Genomic DNA, 21622 nt, shown 5'->3' with positions numbered 1-21622 from the left:
CTAACGGAGACAGGTATCAAAGGCGGGATGACAGGTTGCCGACGTCAATGACTGTCAACAATACTCAACCAATATCAACTTGCCTTTTTCTGTCCAATTCCATGTCACAAAGGAATATCAAGTCAGCGTCGTACCCGCTGGTATCGTATGCAAGAGCGCATGACTACGATCAGCCCTCAAACCCACCTCAGAAACCAAAATGGAATGCTAAATGGATGCATCGAACCTTACAAGTTGCTCTTGATGAAGTTTCTTCAACCAACGGAGCTCCATTGACAATTCGTCTACGCGTATTTCAGTCATCTTCTTCTACCTCGTACTCCTCTCAGGCTCCTCAAGAAGAAGTTCACGTGTGTTCGCTGGCTTCTATGCCCCAGAATGGGAATTGACCCCTTGACCAGGAAGATATCGACCTGACTAGGTTTCAGCATGCTCTATACGACTCACCCACTAGAAACATTATAGACCAGCATGGACTACCTCTTCGTGCCGCTTACCGTGGAAACCAGCTACTTTTCAGATACCCACATCCATTCTTTGCAACGCATAACAATGACCCTCCGGCGAGTACCAGAATAATGTCTGAGCCGAGAGTACTCTAACGAATTTCCTTGGTGTTCTCATGCAAGACTTATCGCCGGTTTCAAATTGTCTTCTATGCCGCATCAGATTGCACCGGATTCGTCTCTTTGATAAGCAGGGTTTGTCAATGTCTGGACAATAACGACGTGGTCAAGAACAACGCCCGAAGAGTCCCTGGCTCCATCGTGCGCGGGAGCTCGCCTACAATGGAGTCCCAAATGATTCATCCCCGCCCTTTCCCGGCCGCTGAGACTCAAGAAGACTTTGTCCCACCATCTTCGCAGCCTGGCAGTCAAACGAGCCATTTGAGTCGTTTGTACACGCCTAAGCACTATTCTCATAGTCAAGATGCCTCGTATAGACTCTTTCCAGGCCCCGAAAGTGCCTCGAACGCTTCGTTTGTCACTCCGTCGACTGTGTCCGTGCCCAATCCTGGCTCAATTCCTCAGGGCAGCAGTTATCGTGGGTTAGGCTCTCTCAGCTGACCTTCATTTGGCTAGAACGATCCTTTTCGCCAGGCCCAAGCTCATCCCAAGGAAACCCCTCTATTCAATCTGCTGAGCCTCTTAGGACACCAATCACTGTTGCGAGTGTTCCTCTGCTTCCAGCACTCACCCAACAATATCATCAAAACCAACGACCGCATCATCCCAGTTCCACACCTGGTCACATGCCGGCAATGAATAACCAAGAGCCTCTAAACACAAACCAGATCACCGGGGATTCGGCTCGGTACACGAAACCATCCAATTCCAAACTCGATGAGCTACTGCAAGGCTTGAAAGAAACTAGAAACAATGGGTTTGACGTCTCCTGGTCTGAAACGGATTCAAGAAGGTTGATCGCTGCAGTTCTCGCGGAACCCCAGACGTCGACCTTGGTGAGTACGACAAGATCGTGTGATGGCCAAGATACAAACTTTCCTGCTTCCTGAGATTGAATGTGTATTGAAAGGGATGAGGCACCCAGTCCCAAACCCCTAGATAGATTATATGGCAGCGTGTTAAGAAGCTATAATTGAAAACTTTATGACTGCCAATGTTCCTGATGTGATCCTAATAATATTTGCAGAACCATTTTAAATAAGGTTAGTCGCGTGACGTCAATGAGGAAGGCTCAACCACCAGCTCAATTCTCGTGCACGAAACAGTTTGTGATAGACCAACCAAGCGGCGGTCTGGAAGATCCATCATGTCACATTTACCTTCTCGTTCTGACTCCCTCGCCAAACCAGAACTATCGACTATTAGCCCCTCGTTGACCCAGGCATGCTGGCCAGGCGCCACCGATGTAGATTTTGATGTAGACAGCGTGCTGAGAATCGCCCACGACCGGCTTTCGGAGATTGAGTCCATAGGGAGTGACCCAAAGCTCAAAGATGTTGTTGTTGAACTCGTGGACACGATCAGAACACTGGTACGCAAATATGTTTTCCCGGCCGTCACAATACTAGCGCCGTTGACCTTCGCGCTAAATTAGGTTGGGGTGATCACGAAGATGAAAGGAGCTGCGGAAGAGATGCAAACATCTCTTACTCTCGCGAATTCAAACCTTACTCTTGCGCTATCAAATACAGAAATGCTTGAAGAAGCGCTGAAACGTGCGGGTGGAGGGCAAGGCAAGGATATCGGCTGGAGGAGATGGAGTGACCGCGAAGGATTGAAGCGTTCATCTGCCATGGCAACTCTTGGTGGTTCTTTAAGTGCATTGCCTTCGGAGGATGGCAGCTACATCGACACTGCTCTTTCACAAAAAACGCGTCAGAATCCCAGCGATAGCGATGTCAGTGACGCAGAACTCATATCGCGGTCAGGATCTCCGGTACCCGGCCAAGAGAACGGGTCACTCCACCCACATATCCCTGTCAGAGAGCCGTCCGCACCTGTCACGACCAACACTGAGAGTCGATTCTTCAAATTCCGCTTTGGAGGGGGGAACGTTTCCTCTGCGTCTTTTTTTTCGAGTGCCCTGTCACGCTCAGGATCAATTGCTAATGCACCTCCTCAGGCATCCCATTTGACTTCACCCTCGCTTCCGTCACTTCCGTCTTCCGACACAACTTGGAAAGAGCCTATACTGGAGGCAACGAAGTCACCGCTCGTCGAGGATCTTCAAAGGGAGCTAATTGATGAACGTAAAAGGAGAGAAACGGCCGAGGCAGATAAGATCGCAATTGAAGCTGAACTCGAGAACTTGAGTGCTGAATTATTTGAAGAGGTGCGTTTAACCACTCAAAAATCTGGGCCACGTGTCCTGATTTATTGTATTTCTATAGGCGAACAAGATGGTTGCAATCGAGCGCCGCAAGCTGGCAGAAGTCGAGGATGAACTAGAGAATGCTCGCGAGGAACGAGAGGCTTTGAAGGCCGCTCTTCGGATCGTCGAAAGAGAGAACATGACCCATGGCATGCGTGGGGTTTCAACAGCAAAGGGCTCTCCGTCCTCATTGCAAACTCTTCAACTCGAACGAGGTTCACTTGTTGAGCAAGCCCTCCCGTCCGATGTAGTGGCTTTGAGTTTGGATCCCGACCCTTCCGTGGGTGCCGAAAAAGTCGGGGCACAGGAACAACCTGGCAATTCCTTGATTCCACGAACGGCGTCGCCATCCATTCTGACACGTAATGCGGATGGTGTCGTCGTTTCCGCTATACCTCTCTCTCCCCGAGCTGCGAAGCAACATGATCCAGAAAAGATTAATGCTGCTCAAGATGCTCCATTCGCTTCAACAGTTTAGCAATCTAAGCACACGTCGGTATCCCCCCCCCCCCCCCCCTCGTTCGTCGGATCGACATCACGTCATTCGTCGCAACCGTTTTCTTGGCGATTTCCCTCATATATATGGACCACCATTTCACTGTGGCAAAGACTCCGACCTTCATCATTTGTTCTTGCAACTCACAACATGGCATGCAATATGTACCACTTCCAAGGAATCGAATTACACATAATGGCTCGAGTCAAGGTACAGCTTCACCGAGTTCTTCATGGTTACCCCATGTACCAGTAGTATACATATTTTCTAATGATAGTCATTTTAATTGGGAAACGCCAGAACGGTTTTAGGGAATACACAAAAGGGGTTACTGAATTCAATTACCTGTTTCCCACGCCAACACGATGCCCCCTTTCCTCGCTGGCGATCAGGGATTGACACCCACCCTACAGCGCCTATCCCGGATAACCAAACACGAATATCCAAATTATGCATCACTATCCCAGCCTGCGCCTCCTCCGATCATTGATTCATCTCCTTTGAGTGATTCCGGTAATCAGGAGAACGTGGATGATCGCGGAGATCGAGAACATGCTAATACGAGTCATATTCTTGGGCTTGCTCGATTACACGGGGAAATACGACGCGAGTATGAGAGAGTGGAGAAGGTGTGTTTATTACACAAAAAGTTTAATGCATGTTGGTATCTGATCAGCCATGTCTGTCTGTCTGTCTGTTTCCTGTGGCAGTTCCTAAAGTCGGATGAGGGATGGGAGTCGCGTCCGCCGTTGTCGACTAACGCCCCCTATCTTATAGCTGTATGGGATGAACTGATCGCGAGTAGAGGGGTAACAGCTGTAGGAAAGATCTTCAAACTCCCAAAGAAGGCCGATGGCACCTCTCTCGTACGTGGGAAGATCCCTGGAGTGTCTAACGAATCGATAAAGGTAGATGTGGTTTCCGAGTTTGGGAAGAAATGGACGCGAGTCATCACGTAAAAAACTTCCGCCCAAGTTCAATCCCTCGTTTTTGAATGTTCTGATGGTTCCAAGTGCAATATAGACTGACAGCTGGTCGATTCATGCGCGAACTGGACGAGATAGAATCTTCCGATTCGGATTCGGAACCAGAGCCTACTACTACTCAAGTTGAAGATCCATCAACTTCCCACCAATCGTTGGAAAGCTCTCTTGTCGCACAAGGAAGAAGATTCGTTCTGACGGCAGACTCCTTTGACTCTACTACTACGCCGGCGCAAAGAGGGCGGGCAGTAGTAGGAGTAGGAGTAGTACGATCCATCCGCCCTCAAATCATCTTCCGTCTCACTCGCCTCGCTTCCGCCGTGTGCACGGCCGGCCCGGCGCCGGAGGGATCCCAAGACGCATCCAACGTGGACAAAAAGCGCGATCTATCCCGTATTCTCAGACACGTGGACAAACTGAAAGCATTGGGCATCACGGTACTGCTAGACGAACAAGACGGTGAGATCGGCGACCGATTGGCAAACATGAAATTAGTCAAGACGCCCATATCGTTCTATCACACTTTGAAAATCAATTTGGACCTGTCCGCGGTCGTCGCGCTGTGCTCGGAAATCACGCATATGGGCCCACCGGAAAATCCAAGTATCGCCGAAGAAAGATTTCGGCCTTGGCGACAATTACTATTGTCGGATTCGGATGGGGTGGAAGAGGCACTCGATGATGGTGGTGGTGATGATGATGATGGCGTAGATAATGGAGGGAATTCAGTGGAGCATGCCCGGTCGCTCATAGCTCAGTCTATCCAGGAAGCCAAGTTGCCGTTGCTCGAAGAAATCCGTCAAAAGGCCATAGATGCGATCGCTTTTCATTCTGGACGTGGTGTTCCATCGCCAAGTTCGTCCAATTATTCCGTCGGACCGTCAGAGAGGAGTCCATCCATAGAATTCTGGACCACTCCCGAAGTTAAGCATCGGGCATTTGGCATCGTGGATAAAATTGGAGGTCAAAACGAGCGCGCTCGTGCTCGCGCTCTCTTTGAAGCCCCATCACCAATTGAGGGAGAGGAGCACTGTGCCAGTGGGTCTCAATCATTCTGGACCAGCTCTCGCTACCCGAAAGATTTTATTCCTTCTTTGCATGTACAACTGTTCCCTTCGGACGTTCCAGAGTCTTTCTACCTTTCTCCTGCTTCTCCGGACTCTGGTACTGTCGAAAGGGACGCCTCCGGGTCGGAGTTGAAGGGAGCAGAATTTTGGACACACCTTGGTCGAACTGCCGCATCATTAGCAGGCTTACATTCCGGTCAACCGATATCCAATCCACTGGACAGTTCCCAACTTCCCTCGACCGAGTCACGTACTAAACCAAATTCAAAGGGGTTGCGCTCAGCTATCACAAAGCATACCGCATTGTCCTTTTTGTGGGGTAGCCAGATGCACATGACGACGGTGACTGCGAATAGGGCCAGCGTGAAGGCTCTCCTCAGAGAAATGGATGCCACTGCGGAGCTCAAGCCGTTTACGAACCCTCTTGTCTCCGAGGAAGGAGGTGTAACAAGGGAGGAGATTCGAGAGGAAGCGGCAATATGGATCATTCGACCTCGGTCATTGGCAGAAGCGAGTGTGGTCACCCCTCCCCCGCCTAGGTCGCACGATTTTACACGCCTAATTTCGTAGACATTTTCACATGGTTGCTTTTAGTCTGCATAGATCGTGGTGCACATGCATATAATCGGACCGCGCTTCGAGCTCACATTGACGACGAAACAAGGCACCTAGCGCGCTAGGGGATCGAGATGATGGCGTGAAAAAGTAAACGCTGGATATGTGGGATGCACAAGGCGTCCTGCTTCTGCTTCTGCTTCTGTTAATTTGGCTCTTCTGAATCGTGTCGCTGCAACTAATTGCTTCGGTATAACTAAAATACATGCATGCGGCGGCAGCGCAAGCGCCTTGACTTCTCAAAGCGTGATAAGTCTCAGATGTCTGGTCATGTTTTTGTCTTTACGTGATGCTTCATATGATGGTCTCATTCTCTAGAGGCCTGGCTTGCATGGTCCCTCATTGCACCAGATAGAATCTGAGTGAAAATCTGTTTTACGCCACCTGATTTTCAGCCACACCAAGTTTTTATGACACGAAGCCCCAAAAGCAGAGTTCCGTGAATTATAATACTGTGGAGCTCGGATCTCTTTACGCCGCCGATAATTAGTTAATTAAGCGAAATTACGTACCTTTAATATGCGTTGGTCATACTTCCACCTCTCCTCCCCTGTGTAAAGTACTCTCAATGAGTGATACTCTTTAGGGCCCAGACTTTCAGCTACGCCGTCAATGGAGACTCATGGGTCAGCTGCACACCTACATAACATGATCGATCTATCTTCCTCTAGCCGATTACATCTTTCATCGCTATGAGCATCAGGTTGTGTACGTACGCATGTCCGCTCCACCTCCAGTACGCTCCACAGCCTAAGACAAGACCCCTGTGTGCTGAGCGCTTATACACCTGTAATCGACCTAGGCACCATAGATCCAGCTCTGTAGGGACGTAACAAGTGATCCACGTCTACGTACATATGTACGCATACACCGAGTGCCTCTAGGGGCAGAAGCCGGAGCTAGGGGCATGCTTGAGCGCGCAGGCAGAGGTTTGAATTTTAGGCTGCATGCTGTACTGATCGATACATGGTACGTGTCCGGAACCCCAGCTTATCTGCGTAAGCTCCATCATATGAGTATCAGCTGGGAAGCACGCTGCATACACTCGTACTACATTATATACGTACCCCCACATCCGATATGAATGGACGCAAGCGATACGTTTAGCATGCATGCATGTTGGGGGTCCACTCGAGTTCGCAAGCATGGGGATCGATAACTCCGTGCACGAAACTCAAATTAGTTTTGCCGTAGTTATACGTCTAGACTGGAATTTCAACGCCAGTAATCCAGCAGCGGATTCAACGATATCATGCATCCTGCTTCCGCACATGCACTTACTTGCACGAAAGAAAGAGTGCGTAACATATGATGAGAGAATGACGTAAGGTACTACTGGTTCGATTCCCAAACGAGATCTGGTCTTCAAGGGGAAAAGAAAGAAAAGAAAAATAAAGACAAATACGGCAGTCCTTATCATTGGAACCCAGCAAACTACGATTCTTCCCCCCCTTCTCTTAACCCTCCAATGATGGAAGAGGAAAGAAAAAGTAAGGGGAGTAAAAACATAAGATAAATGAGGAACAGAAGAAGACAGAGAGGTATTGAGTCGAGCTACCGGAAATGGATATCCAGACGGCAAGGGCTGAGAGAAAAAAAGAAAAAAAGAAACGTTTGCGAATCGGTTTGGTTGGGTATTCGGCGGAGGGGGGAGGACAAATGTAGAGTAAGGTAAGTAAGGTAGAATTGGGGGAGTGGGACGAGAAGCGGGCAAACAAATGTCATGTAACCGCAGTTCTACCCGGTCCGAACGTTCATGAACAGTTCGAGTGGAACGACAAGAACAGAGAGGGGGGGGAGATAAACATAGTAGTAACGAATGACGGACCGCCATCATTTCTGCATCGTTTCCTTTTTCTTTTTTCTTTCTCTTACAACGCAACGACAACCGTCATCAATCCCGCGAAGAGAGTCATACCCATCGCAACAAAGACACCACTGCCCGCGACCCAGATGCTCGCACCAGGCAAGTTCACACTACGCGAGGCGGCACCACTCTTGGAGCTTCCCTGAGTACTAGACGATCCACCGCTCTTGGAAGTACTGCCCGATGGCTTGCTAGTGACGGTGCCAGTACCAGTACCAGTGCTCGTACCCGTAGAAGAACCCTTGCTGTTAGTGGGAGAAGGCGAAGATTGCGAAGCGTAGAGCAGGCTAGACGTGTAAGTTACGCAGTTAGAGGTGGCTGGAATCCTGGGAGTGAAAGGAATGGTGCTGATGGGACCAAGGGATTCTGGAGGTTGAGAGAAGGTCGATGTTTTACCGTCTGAACCAGTGTAAACTCCAGGAGGGTCCTGGTCTTCACTGTCGCAAACTGTGAATTCGCCTGGAGTGTACTGTTTTGGTGGCGCACGTAAAGAGAGGTCACAACGAAATATACCATCAGCAAACTTCCCTTGTAACTAGCTAGAAGAAAAAATATACATACTGATGCAGGGCAAACATAGTTGCAGCCAATACGATCAAAGATGTTGTTGCAGTAAATGTCAGAATTGGCAACGTTAGGGTCACAAATCTTGAAGCAGGCCATGCCCGAGCCCATGTAGCTGGAGAAACAACATAAGCGCTCGTTTCACTGGGACAGACGAAAAAAAAATGATGAAACTTACTTGTGCCATTGGTAGACTTGCTGGAACGAGTTGTTGTTGCCATTGTTACTGGGGAACGCATTCGAATAGACGAGGGAACCAAGAGGGTTACCACGCTGTCAGAGATCATCAAGCCGCATGAACACACACGCATGGAAGAAAAGAAAAGGGAATGTGGACGGACCAGATCAGCACCGTGAGGATCCAACTCTCCTCCACCATCATCCGGTTGAAGGTTAAGATTCTGCTGGTTGAGGGTAGCAGTGAAGAGAATGTAATTGGGTGCCTTTAAGACCTGAACTCCTGTCAAGGTGCCAGCAGGCATGATGCGAGTTCCGTGGCCGGGCTTGGTGGACCAAGCGACACATTCTGCTTCGGTATCCCCAATGGTAGAATTGGGAAGAGGGGGCGCCCAAAGACAGAAGTCTGATGTTGGAAGTGCGTGATGGAGTGATTAGCGCGAGGGAAGGAACAAGTGGACGGAGAAGAAGAAGAAGAATAAGACGCCAGACTTACCATCAATATGGTTCATCAATGCTGTCTGGCAGTCCGAGTTAGGACCTTCAGTGGTAGAGTTGCAAATGTTGTAACCGAATTGAGGCCCACGACCAGTGGGGTTATCGTCAACTTTGTAAGGCTGGAATAAACGTGTGTGTGTGTGGGTTAAGCGAAAAAAGAGGATAATCTGGAAGGAGCGAGTTAACGAACCTGCTGGCCATACGGGAAGTGCTGGTTGAAGAGGGGAGTGGGAGAAGGTGTGGGAGTCTGAGCAGTGACAAAGGCGACTGCGGCGAGGAGAGAAAGAACGTGGCGCGACATGCTGGGATGCTGTCGTGAAACTGGAAGGCGAGGAGGAGGTTTGAAGAAGAGGTAGAAGAAGAAGAAGAAAACAAAGCAACAGTTGTATGCAAGTAAGCAAGTGAAAGTGATGAGAAAGGTGAGACGGACTTGTACTTCTTATATCCATGTGTGATTCGGATTTTAAAGCTTTATCCCCGAGTTTTATTTTTATTTTCGCCCAGGGTATGTATCCTGCCGATCAAAAAATCGCTTTTCGGGCCCAAGAAGCATGGCCACGCATAATCTCATTGGGGACCAGCATCTCTTATGTTAGTAGCTGGGCCCTTGCGACGACAACAACAACCCATCGAGAGCATGAACATGCAAAGCTAACTGGATGTTATTAACAATTTTTCATCGAGACTATTTTGGGATGTTGATTTTGCCAAAAAAAGAATTGAGTTTCCATGGCCGAATCTCAACTTTTTTTACGTCCAAGGTTCAACAGGAGTGGTGGAAGAGGATCCAACTTTGTAACGGGATTACGAAAAACCACTTTACACTATGTAGTAGAACTCAGTCGGCACTGAAATTAAGCGCCGATGGAACTACAGGAATTGATTGATCAACTTTTAATTCATTTTCACGTCAGCTGCCAGCCACCACAAAAGCCACAAATTACATATCATCGAGCCGCACGTACTTCTTCTAAGCCACTTGACAATATTACGAGATTTAGGCCTTTTACCACTGGCTGAGATTGGCAGTACTTTTTCTGTCGTTGCCGAACCGTCGGATTATTCCGAATTAAATAAGACCGAACAAGGAAACTCATCCCCTTGCGCGCTTAACAAATCGCTCTTGCCTTTGACATATATTCCACAACGTTAGGGTCGTTGCTTTCTACATGGCCGAAGAACGGTTGTTGTTGTTTCAATTTTTATAGCGGTGCCGAGCAACAAGTGATGTCTCGATTCAGTACGTACATGCTTTGTGTGCCTTAGATGTTACGATTCATTGTACCTGACACCAAGTGAGTAATTTGAAGGCTATTTATATACTTTTGAGGAATCAACGATCCCAACGATCCCAGGCTGGCGGGAACATGGGGATAGTGCACCAATATGATTCTAAAAAAGGAGCAACGATACGGGTGTGTTCTGGCTCCGGAACAGGCATGCGTCCGGCATTGTCTTTGACCGCATCGCATACTTTGGTGGACATGGAGACCCAATCCGGAAGCACTCCATGCCGATCTTGTTCCAATTTGGGTGGCATCCTGTCTACGGTAATATGTACATACATCTTGATGAAATTCGAGAGCGACACGTGATAGATCGGAATCAACCTTGAACACATTTCAACCCGTGTTCCAAAGGGAGCGACGAGCGATGGAAGGGCCCATCAAGCGCAAGGTGTGCAATTACGACGATCCAAGTACTAAATAGCTCAGAATAACGTGGGAATTAGGTCCTTTCGCGCCCTGCGTCGCGAGCGGCATCACCAACTCGGACCGGAGATGCAACCTCGCGGGTCGGGCGTTCCATAACAGTGAAAGCCAAGGTTTCTTCCTCCTCCATCGTTCGTAGTTCCACTCCATTAGCTCGTTCCCCACCATTAGCTAGTCAAACCCCGCGCTCTCTGTCCCCCCTACGGCCGAACCAAGCTCCTAATACGCCACGCCCTATTTCCATGTTCGTATCCCATAGTAGTGTCTTTCCTCCCGATCCATCCCATTCCTCCCCAGGCTTCGTACCGAAAGCCAAAAGAAGTGCTCTAGCCTTAAACAAGAATACCGCCTCTTCTTCCTCCTCTTTGCCAACAGTGTCTGTTACCGGACCCGTGTCAAAAATCCCACCGTTGAGCGGCGCCACTTCGTCGTCGAATTCTGCTCCCGCCCCAATCATTTCTACACGATTATACCCCGATCGTTCCTCTGCGCGCTCTCTGACACCAACTGCGCGTCCAGATCCCAGTAGAAGACGTTCAGGAAGTTTTAGTGACGATGGACGCAGTTCGAATCTCAGTTCGCATCTGAGTTCGAATGCGAGCCTAGTGTCAGCTTCGGCCATCTCCGCCTCCTCACCACGCACGCCTAATAATAAGGAGAATGGCTTTGGCAGCATACGGCGGACGAGCGTCACGCTAGGAACTGCTTCTGGCCATCAGCCACCTCCACCTTCTTCGTGGAACACCCATGTCCCGATACGCCCTCGAGCGAAGCTCTCCAATATATCATTACCCACAGGACCTGGTTCCCCTCAAATCCCCCGTCTTCTTCAGAAGGAGGATCTGCTACGACAACATCAAATAGACACGCACGTTCTAACTCTGCCTCTTCCTTAAACTCCCCTCGAAAACCGACCTTGACACCCAGTCCACTTCACCGTCGGACACCCTCCGCAACTTATCGCCTCGACAAACAGCCTTCCAACCTATCATCATGGAGTACAGCTCATCTGCCTCCGGAGCAATCATCACCGACTTCACTTTCTCGTCCTCGTGCCGCTACCTCTATCTCCTCAACCAGTATCCCTACCACCACCAATATCGTATCTCCGTCGCAACGACTTCTAGTGCCTAGATCGCCTGTTACATCAACCCTCTCCTCACTCTCTTCCGACTCCGGCGTTGCTGCAGCACCGCTACCACCAGTAACAATCACATCATACCCACCAAAACCATCATCCCATGTCTCAGATGTCTCATCTTCTGTTTCTACCAACGCTTCAGTAGAAAAACCACATTTAGTTCCAGGAACTATCATACCGGACCGAAAGGTTTTGGGTGCAGCTTGGTCGAGTGGACAAGGGATGCAACAAAGCCAGTCGAGAGGCGTATCGTCATCTAATTCTGAAGCTGACGGCGAGGGCGTACAATTGCCAGAGGAAGAGACGGACTCGGGTCTACTTTTACCACTCGATTTGATGGAACGGGCGGAAGCGAAGATAGAGGCAAAGTCGAATCGTAAAGTGGGTTAGCCTCGATAATCTTTTTTCATTTCAGCAAAAAAACTCACGTCCCCCATGTTCGCATTTTCAAGATTGCCGATCTCGAAATAACTAATCGCTCACTGTTCGTGTTTTCCCCTTCATCTCATCCTGAAACGTCACCAGTTACTTATCTTCACTTTTCTTTTGCTGTATCTAGGATGGCCATCAATACTCAACTTGAGGCCGAAAAGGTTCGCCAAATGCGTGAAATTCGTGAACTTAAAAGACGGTTGCGTGAATCTCGTCTCATTCTTCCTCCAGGCGCTTTCAAAGTTCTCGACGAGCAACGCAAGCGCGCGATCGCAGCCGGAACATCAAAAACAGGGGGGACTGCAGTAGATGATTTGGAAGAGGAGGACGATGATGAGGATTCTGACGATGGAGTCGAGCAGCCACCAGATCCGGCCTATGAACGTGTAACGGCGCTCGTCGACGCTCTTATCGTTCGGGGACACGAAGCGCTGCGAAGCACTACCGAAAGTCTCTCGCGTGGTGTAGGTGGAATTGGATCAACAGGGACCAAAGTCCTCAGCCCCGATGAAGTCCAAATGCACTATGCCCGACAAGAGGTCGAGGATGCTATGCTGTCATCGGAACGTACTCCTCGTGAGGAACAGGACGGCTCTGCATTCGATCGACTGAAGGATGTGGTGCATGATCTTGATGGGCTCGAGGCTGGTATGGACGACGATCCGTTCGTTTCTGGGGTAGACGACGAATGATATCTAAAGATGTGCTTCTTTTTTTTTAAACGAAACGAAGCACATGTAGATCACTGATGCTTGCATTCTGTAACGAATCCGTAATTACAGTTTCTTTCCTATGGAGGGAGACAACTCATTCCCCGAACTCAATAACATCTTTTCATCACACACTCTAATACTTTCATCCTAGGTACCCATTCTACGCATCTTGCATCTTATGGCACATTCTTTTAAAATTCATCCTTCCGCTGTATGTTTTAATATCCTCTACTTACACTCATGAACCTAACGAACTAAACATGACATACATCGAACAACCCGCGAGTCTGAAGATTCTATGTCGCTGTTGTTACATTGTTAACAAGGCACATATTAAGCTAGGGAGGGGGGGGGAGAGGGGGTGTATAAAGAAAGTGTGGGATTTAATCTTCTTCTTGGGCAGCGCGTTGTGCTCTCTTAGCCAGCTGACAACGTAAGAGTGTCATCAGTTTAGGGAGGGAAAGGGAACAAATATCGGCGTTTCCCTTACCGCAGCGGCCAAATCCAGCTGACCTGCCCTTGGCGCACCACCCCCTCCCGCCACCGGAGGTCGGGGTGGTGCAGGGGGAACGCCACTACCATTGGGTTTCCCGGGAATCGACGGTTTTGTGGCCGCGATTGGAGGCTTTAAACCTCCAGTCCCAGGTTTAGGTGCTAGCACCGGCGGCTTAGGTTTTGGAGCAAGTGGCGGTGCTTTACTAGCAGCCCCTACTAGAGATTGGCGCCCAGAATCTGGCTCGGAAGTTGTTGTAGACAAGGAGGGCTTCTTCCATGGCGTTGTCGATCCGTTGCTTGGTGCCATACCCGGGAATACAGATATTGGCTTGGCATTGGAGTCCGCGGTCAAAGACGATGGAACTGTGGGCTTTTGAGTCACAGATTTGGGGACGCTCGCGGCGGGGGCTGGTGTTGCGGGAGCAGGCCGCCGTGCGGTGGGTGGCGGAGGAGGCGCTACGGGTTTCGGTTTAGGGGGAACGAGCTGAAGATAGTTTGACGGCGCCCATCCCTCGACCTGATCCTTCTTAACCAGCCACCAGCCTTTGTATAGAGAATTAGTGCCAAGCTTCAGAGGTCTGTAAGAGCAATGTACCATTGTCGTCCTTCTCGATCAATTCCACTAGGTCATCCTTCGTTAGTGACATTTCGCCTTCCTGCCCGGAAAAGTCAAATAATGCCTTGTAGATAGGAACGTCGGGATTTGGTGCGGCCGCTGGTGGAGGTGGAGGTGGCGGTGGCGGTGGCGGAGGAGCGACAGATTGTCGTTTAGCTGGTGTAGTGGAAGTGGAGGCGGGTGGTTTAACACCTGGTGCTGATATGCTTGGGAAGGGTTTGCTGGTAGGTTTCGGCACGGCGACTGGCCGTGGTTTCTAACACAGATCCGGATGTTAACCTTGATTCCACATTGGGGCGACTTCCAGCTTACATCAGTGGATGGCCCGCCTTTCCGGAGTAGCTTCCCTTTTGTGATCGGTCTGACTTGGCCAGGCTTGCGCTTAGCCGCGGGCCGTGACGAGCTTCCAGGAGGTTCACCAGATGGCACGGACACTGCATGACTCTTGTATACGTCGTTCCTGTGGATGGTCTCGTCTTTCTGGAATTTAATGATTTGCTTCTTATCTTTCTTTTTGACGTACTCGATGCTAAGCAGGCTATTAGCACGGAGACATGGTTAGCAAGCAGGGACACCTACGCGGGGTTTATGACTACAGCGATGCTGCTCCGTGTTAATTTATCTAACCAAGTAAGCAATTCTGTTTTGAAGAAACAGCTAATTACGGGATCCCCTTCATCGGACGCATTGAGGTTAAGTACCTAGAGAAGGGATAAGGTATAATTAGGGTACTCAGAGGAATGACGCACAACCCAATCATCCCGCAAGTTTGACATCGCAACTGCTTTGATGGTCACAAGCGGGATCTTACGCTCTAACATGGTGGTGATACGTCCATCTTTCTGCATCGAAACGACAATGTACACGGCCTTCTCGGTCTATTCTAACGTTCAGTGCGGAGCGACAAGGAAACATGGAAACATGTTCGACGCACCACCACTAAGTAACGAGGAGAAGGCTTGCTTGATCTGCCGAGTTTGGAAACCAATATTTGGATCCTTGAACTGAACGCAACCTGTTCGTCTATGGGGAAGGAAGTGATTCCAAAACTGCAGCTGACATCGCAACTAATCACGTACTGCCAATGCCACAAGCCTCCTTGAGCGTCTCCCCCAGCGGATCGCTAGACCCAACTTCCAAGTAGTCACCCAGGAACCGACGATAACTTAGCAAACTAAAACGTCTTCGCTCCTTGCGACCCGCAAGCAGCTGGTGGCCACGGTCCCTGATTTTGGCGTATTGGATGCTCTCTCTGTTGTTTCTCCAGAAGCGTTGTATACGAGTAGCACATCCGTTACGATAGCGCACATAATTCTTCCAAGCACGCTGAATCCGGGCAGCCATGTTGTGCCAGTAACGGTCTCTCATAGTCTCCAGTGCAAAGAGCTTTAACAGAATCTATTAGCCCACTTTGCCTGCCAAAAAGTAAGTACACACCGTTTCCGGATTCTTTATGAAAGCCTTTGTGACACCCATCTGCCATTCTTCCCTGGCAATGCCAGTGTCTTTAAGAATACGTTCGCAACCAGACCTCGCATCGCCCTGCCAAATGTATTCGCCAGCATAGGAAGTTGCGGGGGAAAGAAGATAGAATCTAAGATACACGTCAAGCAAATCAGAGCCAGACTGCGGAGATGAATATATAACTGACCTTTCGATCATCTTGTCGAAGGTGTTGCGGTAAGCAAAGCCAGCCCGTCTCACCCGGATGTTTTCCTTCAAACCCAGATATTTGATTTGGTGCAAGATCGCTTTCGTGTCATACTCGGTGGGGCTACGATTCTGATTCGACTTTATCGTTCGGATGTAAGAGGGTTGGGCACGCATCAAGTTCTCAACAAGTGCATTGGCGGATGCCTGAAAAGCCCAATAACATATCAGCACTTCCAGAGATGCGCTTTAAAATGGAAACAAACCTTAATCTTGTCACCTGCAGTAGGGGGCCGCTTCTTGCTATTCGGATCGGGGCGGTCACTGAACAGCGAAGCAAGAAACTGATTTCCGCAAGTTGCAGCTAGTTCGAGCAGATCCTTGACCAGTGCGTCCTTGTTCTTCTCAGTCATTCCCGGAACATTATACATCACGTCGCCGGCATAATGTTTCACAAGGAATTTCTGGCCACGCCCGTCGAAATGTGGGTTGGAGGAAAGACCTGATAGTCTTTGAATGAAACTCCCATCTGCAGCAGCAGGATCGGCATGGGCGGTAGCGCAAGCGTCATTCAATGCAGCAAATATTCCTGGTGGTCGTCTCTCCTCAATGAGATCACATACGATCTTGTTATTGAAATAATTGATTGGAGTCCACTTGATCTCCTCCCGAACGTACTCTTCTTGCTCCGTCTTTAATGTGAGCTCTATAAATATTTGCTGTAGTTTCTCGTTAACGTAATTGATGCAAAGTTGTTCAAACGAATTGTCCTGGAAGATTTCGAAGCCGTAGATATCGAGGACGCCGATGAGATGGGAATGCGCTGCTCTTGCGGCCATGGATACATTTATTCGGGACACGATCCACTCGAAAAGATTGTTGTAGATAGCCTTAGCTAGGGCATCGCGACCCGCTGCTGCTTGTGTGGGATTCAGGGGGACGTCGTAGACAGAGCCTTGGGGGTGTCAATCAGCGTCTCACTTACGCCGCAAACTCTGGCCTACCTCGCCTTCCACCTCGTTGCGTTTCTACTACCCTGGTTGTCATCACCTTGTGAACTGCACTCGAATCCGCTTCCATGAGGTAAGCAATGAAATCAATGACATTGGTGTCATCGATTTGTGTGTTCCCGTCCTCCATCTCAGTGAACTGAACATTACCTAGCCATAGGACTATTGCAAGCATGCGAAGAATCTCGGTTTGTTCATGTTGCGTTAGTCCGATAACGTTCATTGCTTGCTGCAAATTTGTTGATCAGTGTGAAACTATGAGAGAACCTGCAACGCGCACAATCGTATCCTTGAACTCGGAGACGTCATTGATCCCTGGAACGTCTAGGCAATTCGATCGACTGGTATAAGCATATGAATCTGGGCCCTGCAATCCGAACATCTCTAGGAATGAGATATATGATGGATCGTACTCATGATATTGACAGCAGGCGTAACACTCACCTCGTTGTTCGTCCGATGCACCCTTGGTAAATTGATAGAAGATGTGGAAATTACGCTCCGAATCCAACTGGCCAACGACCCGCCCCTTCTCCAGCAGGTAATTTGTGATTTGTGCGCCCACCGGCTCACCCCCGTCATTGAACATGATCTCTAGATATTTTCCCTATCGAATTAATTGAGCTGTTGAAGAATTGACACCGAGTCCACAACGTACATGACGACTGGAATTATTATTTCGCAGCGTCTTAGCGCAGCCGAAGCTCTCCAGCAGAGGATTCGTTGCAAGTACCATGTCCTTTATTTCCTTGATACTGCTGTCCTGGCCTCCAGACACTGCAGCGATATATTGCATGATGCGCTTGGCAGCTTCTGTTTTGCCTGCACCTGATTCACCGGAAATAATGACACATTGATTTTCCTTGTATGCTTGCATGTTATAGTAGGCACTTTCAGCAATGCTGAATACATGAGGCGCAACCTCTAATCGATTCTTTCCGTGATAGGTCTGGAGTACTGCGTCTGTGTAAATACCGAGATCTAGAAGTGCAGCAAATGGTCAAACCATCGGGCTACGGTGCAAGGAGAGCGTGGCATAAAACTTCACCTCGGAAAGGATTAACAGAGATAAGCACGCTACCGATGTAGGTGTAAATTTCCCCGTTCTTCCAGCGCTTCTCAAGATTGTCATTGATTGCTTCGTCGGTTATGGTTGTGAGGAGTGTCATGTCTGAAACGCCAGCCTGCTTTTTCTTGAAACCTTCCTTCCAGTCGGCCTACATGTAGTCCATAATGGAGCAACAATTACTCATGGATCGGCACACTGTTTGAGAAGATCGTTGCATATCCCCTTACTTTGGCAACCTTGGCACCTCCACCTCCCTTCTTCGGTGCCGCCTGCGTGACGACCTTCTTTCCCGCTTTCTTCGAGGGCGCCTATAGCGGAACACATTTCACCAGCATGAGCTGCAGGGAACAGAGAAGACAAACCATTGGCTGAGAATTGCTGAATGACCGTTTGCAGGTGACAACTGTATATGAATGTAAACAATGAGTGGAAGATCGCACGTGATGTATATTTCACGAACTGCGGTCAAGTTCCGTCATCGCCAACACAGCACTCGCTTGCATGGCATAGTACGATCCACGAGTAAAATCACCAATGGCGTGAATTTTTTGACAAAAGATGTTATGTAGGAGAGAGGTGAAGTCATAACCATAAACTGATCCCAGTCTAAGTATCCCAATCACCAACTTACATTCACCGATCGAATCAACTCAGCTGCTTTAGGTGAACGGGGCGTTACGCGCACTGGATGACCGGTGATGTGGCTAATATCCACAAGCAGATCGTTAGCTTCAAGAGTGATGCTTGGATAGATAGGACACTTCCAGGATGAGCGGGCCCGCCGAACTCAAGTTCTGGTGTGATAGGCTGCCCACTACTATCTACAGCTTCCTCAACATTGAAAGAATGCAGTATAGTTGAGAGAGGCAAAAATGCAGTTGCTTTCGCAGTCCAATCCTGGACATAGTGGGAACCAGGGGGAGAAAGCGCTCAGGAATGAAGTTTCGTACTATGGAACCTCGGCCAAGGATGTGCGAGTATTTCCCTCAGTGGTCGATGACAGGACACGCTAATTGCCCACCCTCTCTTGGGGATGGGCGTGCGAATGGCGCTAGATTTGTTGTGTTGTCAACCGCGGACGGTCGGGACAGGCTCATCATCCTGGCGTGTGGAGTTACCCATTGATCGGAAATTTGGCGCACACCATAACGAGACTCACAGATTGGTGATGGGCGCAATCCGGCATGCCCCCAACACCATTAGGCGGCAATTCTGGAGGGCCTCGTTGTCGTGTTGAGCCTGTTGGCCGATACACATAGTTTCCACAATGTTCCGTTGGCAGTGGCCGTCCGTTGGGGAAGGCGTGAGGGATCGTGGTTTATTCCACCAAGCACTTCCCCCTGCTGGCTCCATCGGGCTGTCCCGCTGTTCAGGATATGGCGGGAGACTGGGCAAGTTGGGGTTCGTGATTCCACAGCCCGGCGCAAGGGCAGGTGCCCAAATCAGTAGCGCAGGGCTGTGAGCGTCCAGAGCGGGCCGTAGATTGAGGTTGTGGTTGGTGTACTATGGTATGGGATTGGGGGAAGCCGCAAATAGGGCCATAATGTCTTGGGTCTGTGACGTCGATGGTGCGACACCTTGAAGATCTTCCCTTTGGCCAATGACCCTGGGGAGCTCGCGGTCCTGGTGGGCGGGATAGAGCTTCTCGGATGCCGAGAAGGAAATCAAGGCTTACTGTGCTACCCGCATCAGGATGTCGATGACGTTGGAATATTAACGATAATCTCAGCATCCGAGTGGCGATGGGGAAAAGGTGTTGAAGTGGCATTCCGATGCCCTTGTGCTGCGGTTATTGTTCCCAGTTTCCTTGTTCTAACGGTTTAGCCTTTGTTCCTTTTGAGCCACACAGAAATGTATATAACTGTGCTGTGTAGAGCTGAGTGCGATATCTAATGATACCGTACTCAGAGTGTCCGGCTGCAATGCCGCGATTATAATAAAAGGAACGATAGGCAGAAATTTAATCTTTATCCTTTGCTCGATAGCCTCGCCGCTGAGCGATAAAGGGGAGAATTTTTGAACTTACCTTCCCTCAGATACATCTCCTCTACGAGACTGAGGTGAGAGTCACTGTTTTCATCGTCCTCGTCCACACAACATTCATATTCATGTCTTACATATGTCGCGAAATTACGTTTGTAGCCAAAAATTAATCTGATCCTCAGCGCTCAATCGCAGGCAGCACTTAGAGTGCAAGCGCAATGACGAAATAAAACTGCAGACATGTAGTAATATTAACCTGTGGTACTTGGACGGGTCGCAAGTGCAACGTGATATGATGCATACGGGGAGGATTATATATTGCGAAGAATGTCATTCAACTTGCGGTAGATATCTTATCGATAGGCCTATAAATTAGTACTAGTAGTAGGAATTAGCAGTCACTGGCGTTCACAGTTGAGTTGTTCCACGTACTGCATTCGAACTCAGTGAAACCACGACTGGCTGACTGCAGAATAGTGCATACCTTTCGCGAGAGTGTGAAAATGGCTGATGTGGACGTGTTTCACTCAACTTTTGGGTCCGGCAAATTGCATGTACAAGGTCTTGGTGCTAAAGGACTTACAAGAACAAAAGAGTTGAGCGAGCCAATACTCAGCTCCCGGCAGACACGACAGTTTGTTTGCTCCGCGCTGGGTATGCTCATGGTCTTGCTGAACCTCTGGGATATGTTGACTACCAAGCAGATCGCAACGCGTCTGGTTCTAGAGACGCTTCCCTTGGCGGAATGTTTGCACTGTTACGGCTGTCCATGCTCCAGAGGGGCTTCTGAATGATCTCACCCTTCGTAGTCTTGCCAGTTGATCTCAGCTACGAAATAAGGGGCTGGCTATTATTGGTGGATGCGCGTTCGCTGTTATGCAGTTGAGCTGATGTCCATACAATTTAATATGAAATCTATCAACACATGGCCATTGAGCAGCGCTTCGGCAACTCGTGAGGGACCCGTCTGGTTGCTTCGTTCTTACCTTGACAGGTGCAGGGGTTCGCTCCGTCAAGAGATTCCTTTCGGACCCATTCTTTCACAGGTGCGACACAGACTCGTACCCAGTCGGAGTCGATCGTGGACGCGCAATAATATGTAGTTTGCTTTTTTTTTGCGCGGAAAGAGCGAATTGCATGTTACTCCACGACCGACTCCGACTGGGTACGAGTCTGGTTGCGTCAGTTCACTTTGTTGAGATATTCCTTTTGGTTTGATTACATTTGCCTTGATGCCCGGGTGCGGGAGTTTGCTCCTCCTTTTGCCAGATCCATTTCATTCCTGTTAGAGGACTTCCAAAACAGGAGAGTTGAGCGAGCCAATACTCAGCCCCCAGCAGACATGCCGGTTCGTTTGCTCCGCACTGGGTATGCTCATGGTCTTGCTGAACTTTTGGGGCATGTTGACTACCAAGCAGACCGCAACGCGTCTGGTTCTAGAGACGCTTCCCTCGGTGGAATGTTTGCACTGTTACGGCTGTCCATGCTCCAGAAGGGCTTCTGAATGATCTCACCCTTCGTAGTCTTGCCAGTTGATCTCAGCTACGAAATAAGGGGCTAGCTATTATTGGTGGATGCGCGTTCGCTGTTATGCAGTTGAGCTGATGTCCATACAATTTAATATGAAATCTATCAACACATGGCCATTGGGCAGCGCTTCGGCAACTCATGGGAACCACCCATCTGTCTGGCTGCC

General features: G+C 49.3%; 7 protein-coding genes across 7 annotated transcripts; 5 read left to right on the top strand and 2 right to left on the bottom strand.

The window, feature by feature from the left end:
- The first annotated feature begins 63 nt into the window (after nucleotides 1-63).
- Nucleotides 64-1350, top strand: EI90DRAFT_469771 (uncharacterized protein). The gene is made up of 3 exons (XM_039067668.1): nucleotides 64-350; nucleotides 402-563; nucleotides 630-1350. The coding sequence occupies exons 1-3, from the start codon at nucleotides 102-104 to the stop codon at nucleotides 1065-1067; spliced, it is 849 nt and encodes a 282-aa protein (XP_038908549.1). The 5' UTR covers nucleotides 64-101; the 3' UTR covers nucleotides 1068-1350.
- Nucleotides 1351-1660: 310 nt separating this feature from the next.
- EI90DRAFT_469588 (uncharacterized protein) lies at nucleotides 1661-3627 on the top strand. Its single transcript, XM_039067667.1, has 3 exons — nucleotides 1661-1998; nucleotides 2062-2799; nucleotides 2858-3627. The coding sequence occupies exons 1-3, from the start codon at nucleotides 1774-1776 to the stop codon at nucleotides 3314-3316; spliced, it is 1422 nt and encodes a 473-aa protein (XP_038908548.1). The 5' UTR covers nucleotides 1661-1773; the 3' UTR covers nucleotides 3317-3627.
- Nucleotides 3628-3678: 51 nt separating this feature from the next.
- EI90DRAFT_3090722 (uncharacterized protein) lies at nucleotides 3679-4486 on the top strand (the record flags this gene model as incomplete). The annotated part of the gene is given in 3 exon segments (XM_039062345.1): nucleotides 3679-3963; nucleotides 4045-4342; nucleotides 4355-4486. Coding segments are annotated over 2 exon segments (504 nt in total), but the record flags the coding sequence as incomplete, so codon positions are not given.
- Nucleotides 4150-6229, top strand: EI90DRAFT_3090721 (uncharacterized protein). Its single transcript, XM_039062344.1, has one exon. It carries the CDS (start codon nucleotides 4377-4379, stop codon nucleotides 5952-5954), a length of 1578 nt encoding a protein of 525 aa, XP_038908546.1. The 5' UTR covers nucleotides 4150-4376; the 3' UTR covers nucleotides 5955-6229.
- A 1641-nt stretch (nucleotides 6230-7870) lies between these two features.
- Nucleotides 7871-9406, bottom strand: EI90DRAFT_3147646 (uncharacterized protein; the record flags this gene model as incomplete). The annotated part of the gene is made up of 6 exons (XM_039065543.1): nucleotides 7871-8335; nucleotides 8428-8545; nucleotides 8609-8703; nucleotides 8772-9013; nucleotides 9104-9224; nucleotides 9296-9406. 6 exons carry the CDS (start codon nucleotides 9404-9406, stop codon nucleotides 7871-7873), a joined length of 1152 nt encoding a protein of 383 aa, XP_038908545.1.
- Nucleotides 9407-10711: 1305 nt separating this feature from the next.
- EI90DRAFT_3090712 (uncharacterized protein) lies at nucleotides 10712-13425 on the top strand. Its single transcript, XM_039062343.1, has 5 exons — nucleotides 10712-10782; nucleotides 10838-11621; nucleotides 11651-12339; nucleotides 12411-12442; nucleotides 12518-13425. Exons 1-5 carry the CDS (start codon nucleotides 10759-10761, stop codon nucleotides 13080-13082), a joined length of 2094 nt encoding a protein of 697 aa, XP_038908544.1. The 5' UTR covers nucleotides 10712-10758; the 3' UTR covers nucleotides 13083-13425.
- On the bottom strand, nucleotides 13146-18086 carry EI90DRAFT_3090711 (myosin class I heavy chain). The gene is made up of 16 exons (XM_039062342.1): nucleotides 17923-18086; nucleotides 17533-17855; nucleotides 17319-17481; nucleotides 17155-17258; nucleotides 16869-17103; nucleotides 16131-16819; nucleotides 15866-16071; nucleotides 15652-15808; nucleotides 15294-15600; nucleotides 15149-15237; nucleotides 14964-15092; nucleotides 14794-14915; nucleotides 14527-14743; nucleotides 14194-14470; nucleotides 13594-14141; nucleotides 13146-13528 (listed from the first exon to the last, which is right to left on the bottom strand). The coding sequence occupies exons 1-16, from the start codon at nucleotides 18041-18043 to the stop codon at nucleotides 13487-13489; spliced, it is 3729 nt and encodes a 1242-aa protein (XP_038908543.1). The 5' UTR covers nucleotides 18044-18086; the 3' UTR covers nucleotides 13146-13486.
- Nucleotides 18087-21622: the final 3536 nt, after the last annotated feature.

Source organism: Cantharellus anzutake, assembly GCF_015039405.1.
Source record: "Cantharellus anzutake strain C23 chromosome Unknown EI90scaffold_153, whole genome shotgun sequence".
Taxonomy (NCBI): domain Eukaryota; kingdom Fungi; phylum Basidiomycota; class Agaricomycetes; order Cantharellales; family Hydnaceae; genus Cantharellus; species Cantharellus anzutake.
This window is presented reverse-complemented; position numbering and strand designations above follow the sequence as displayed.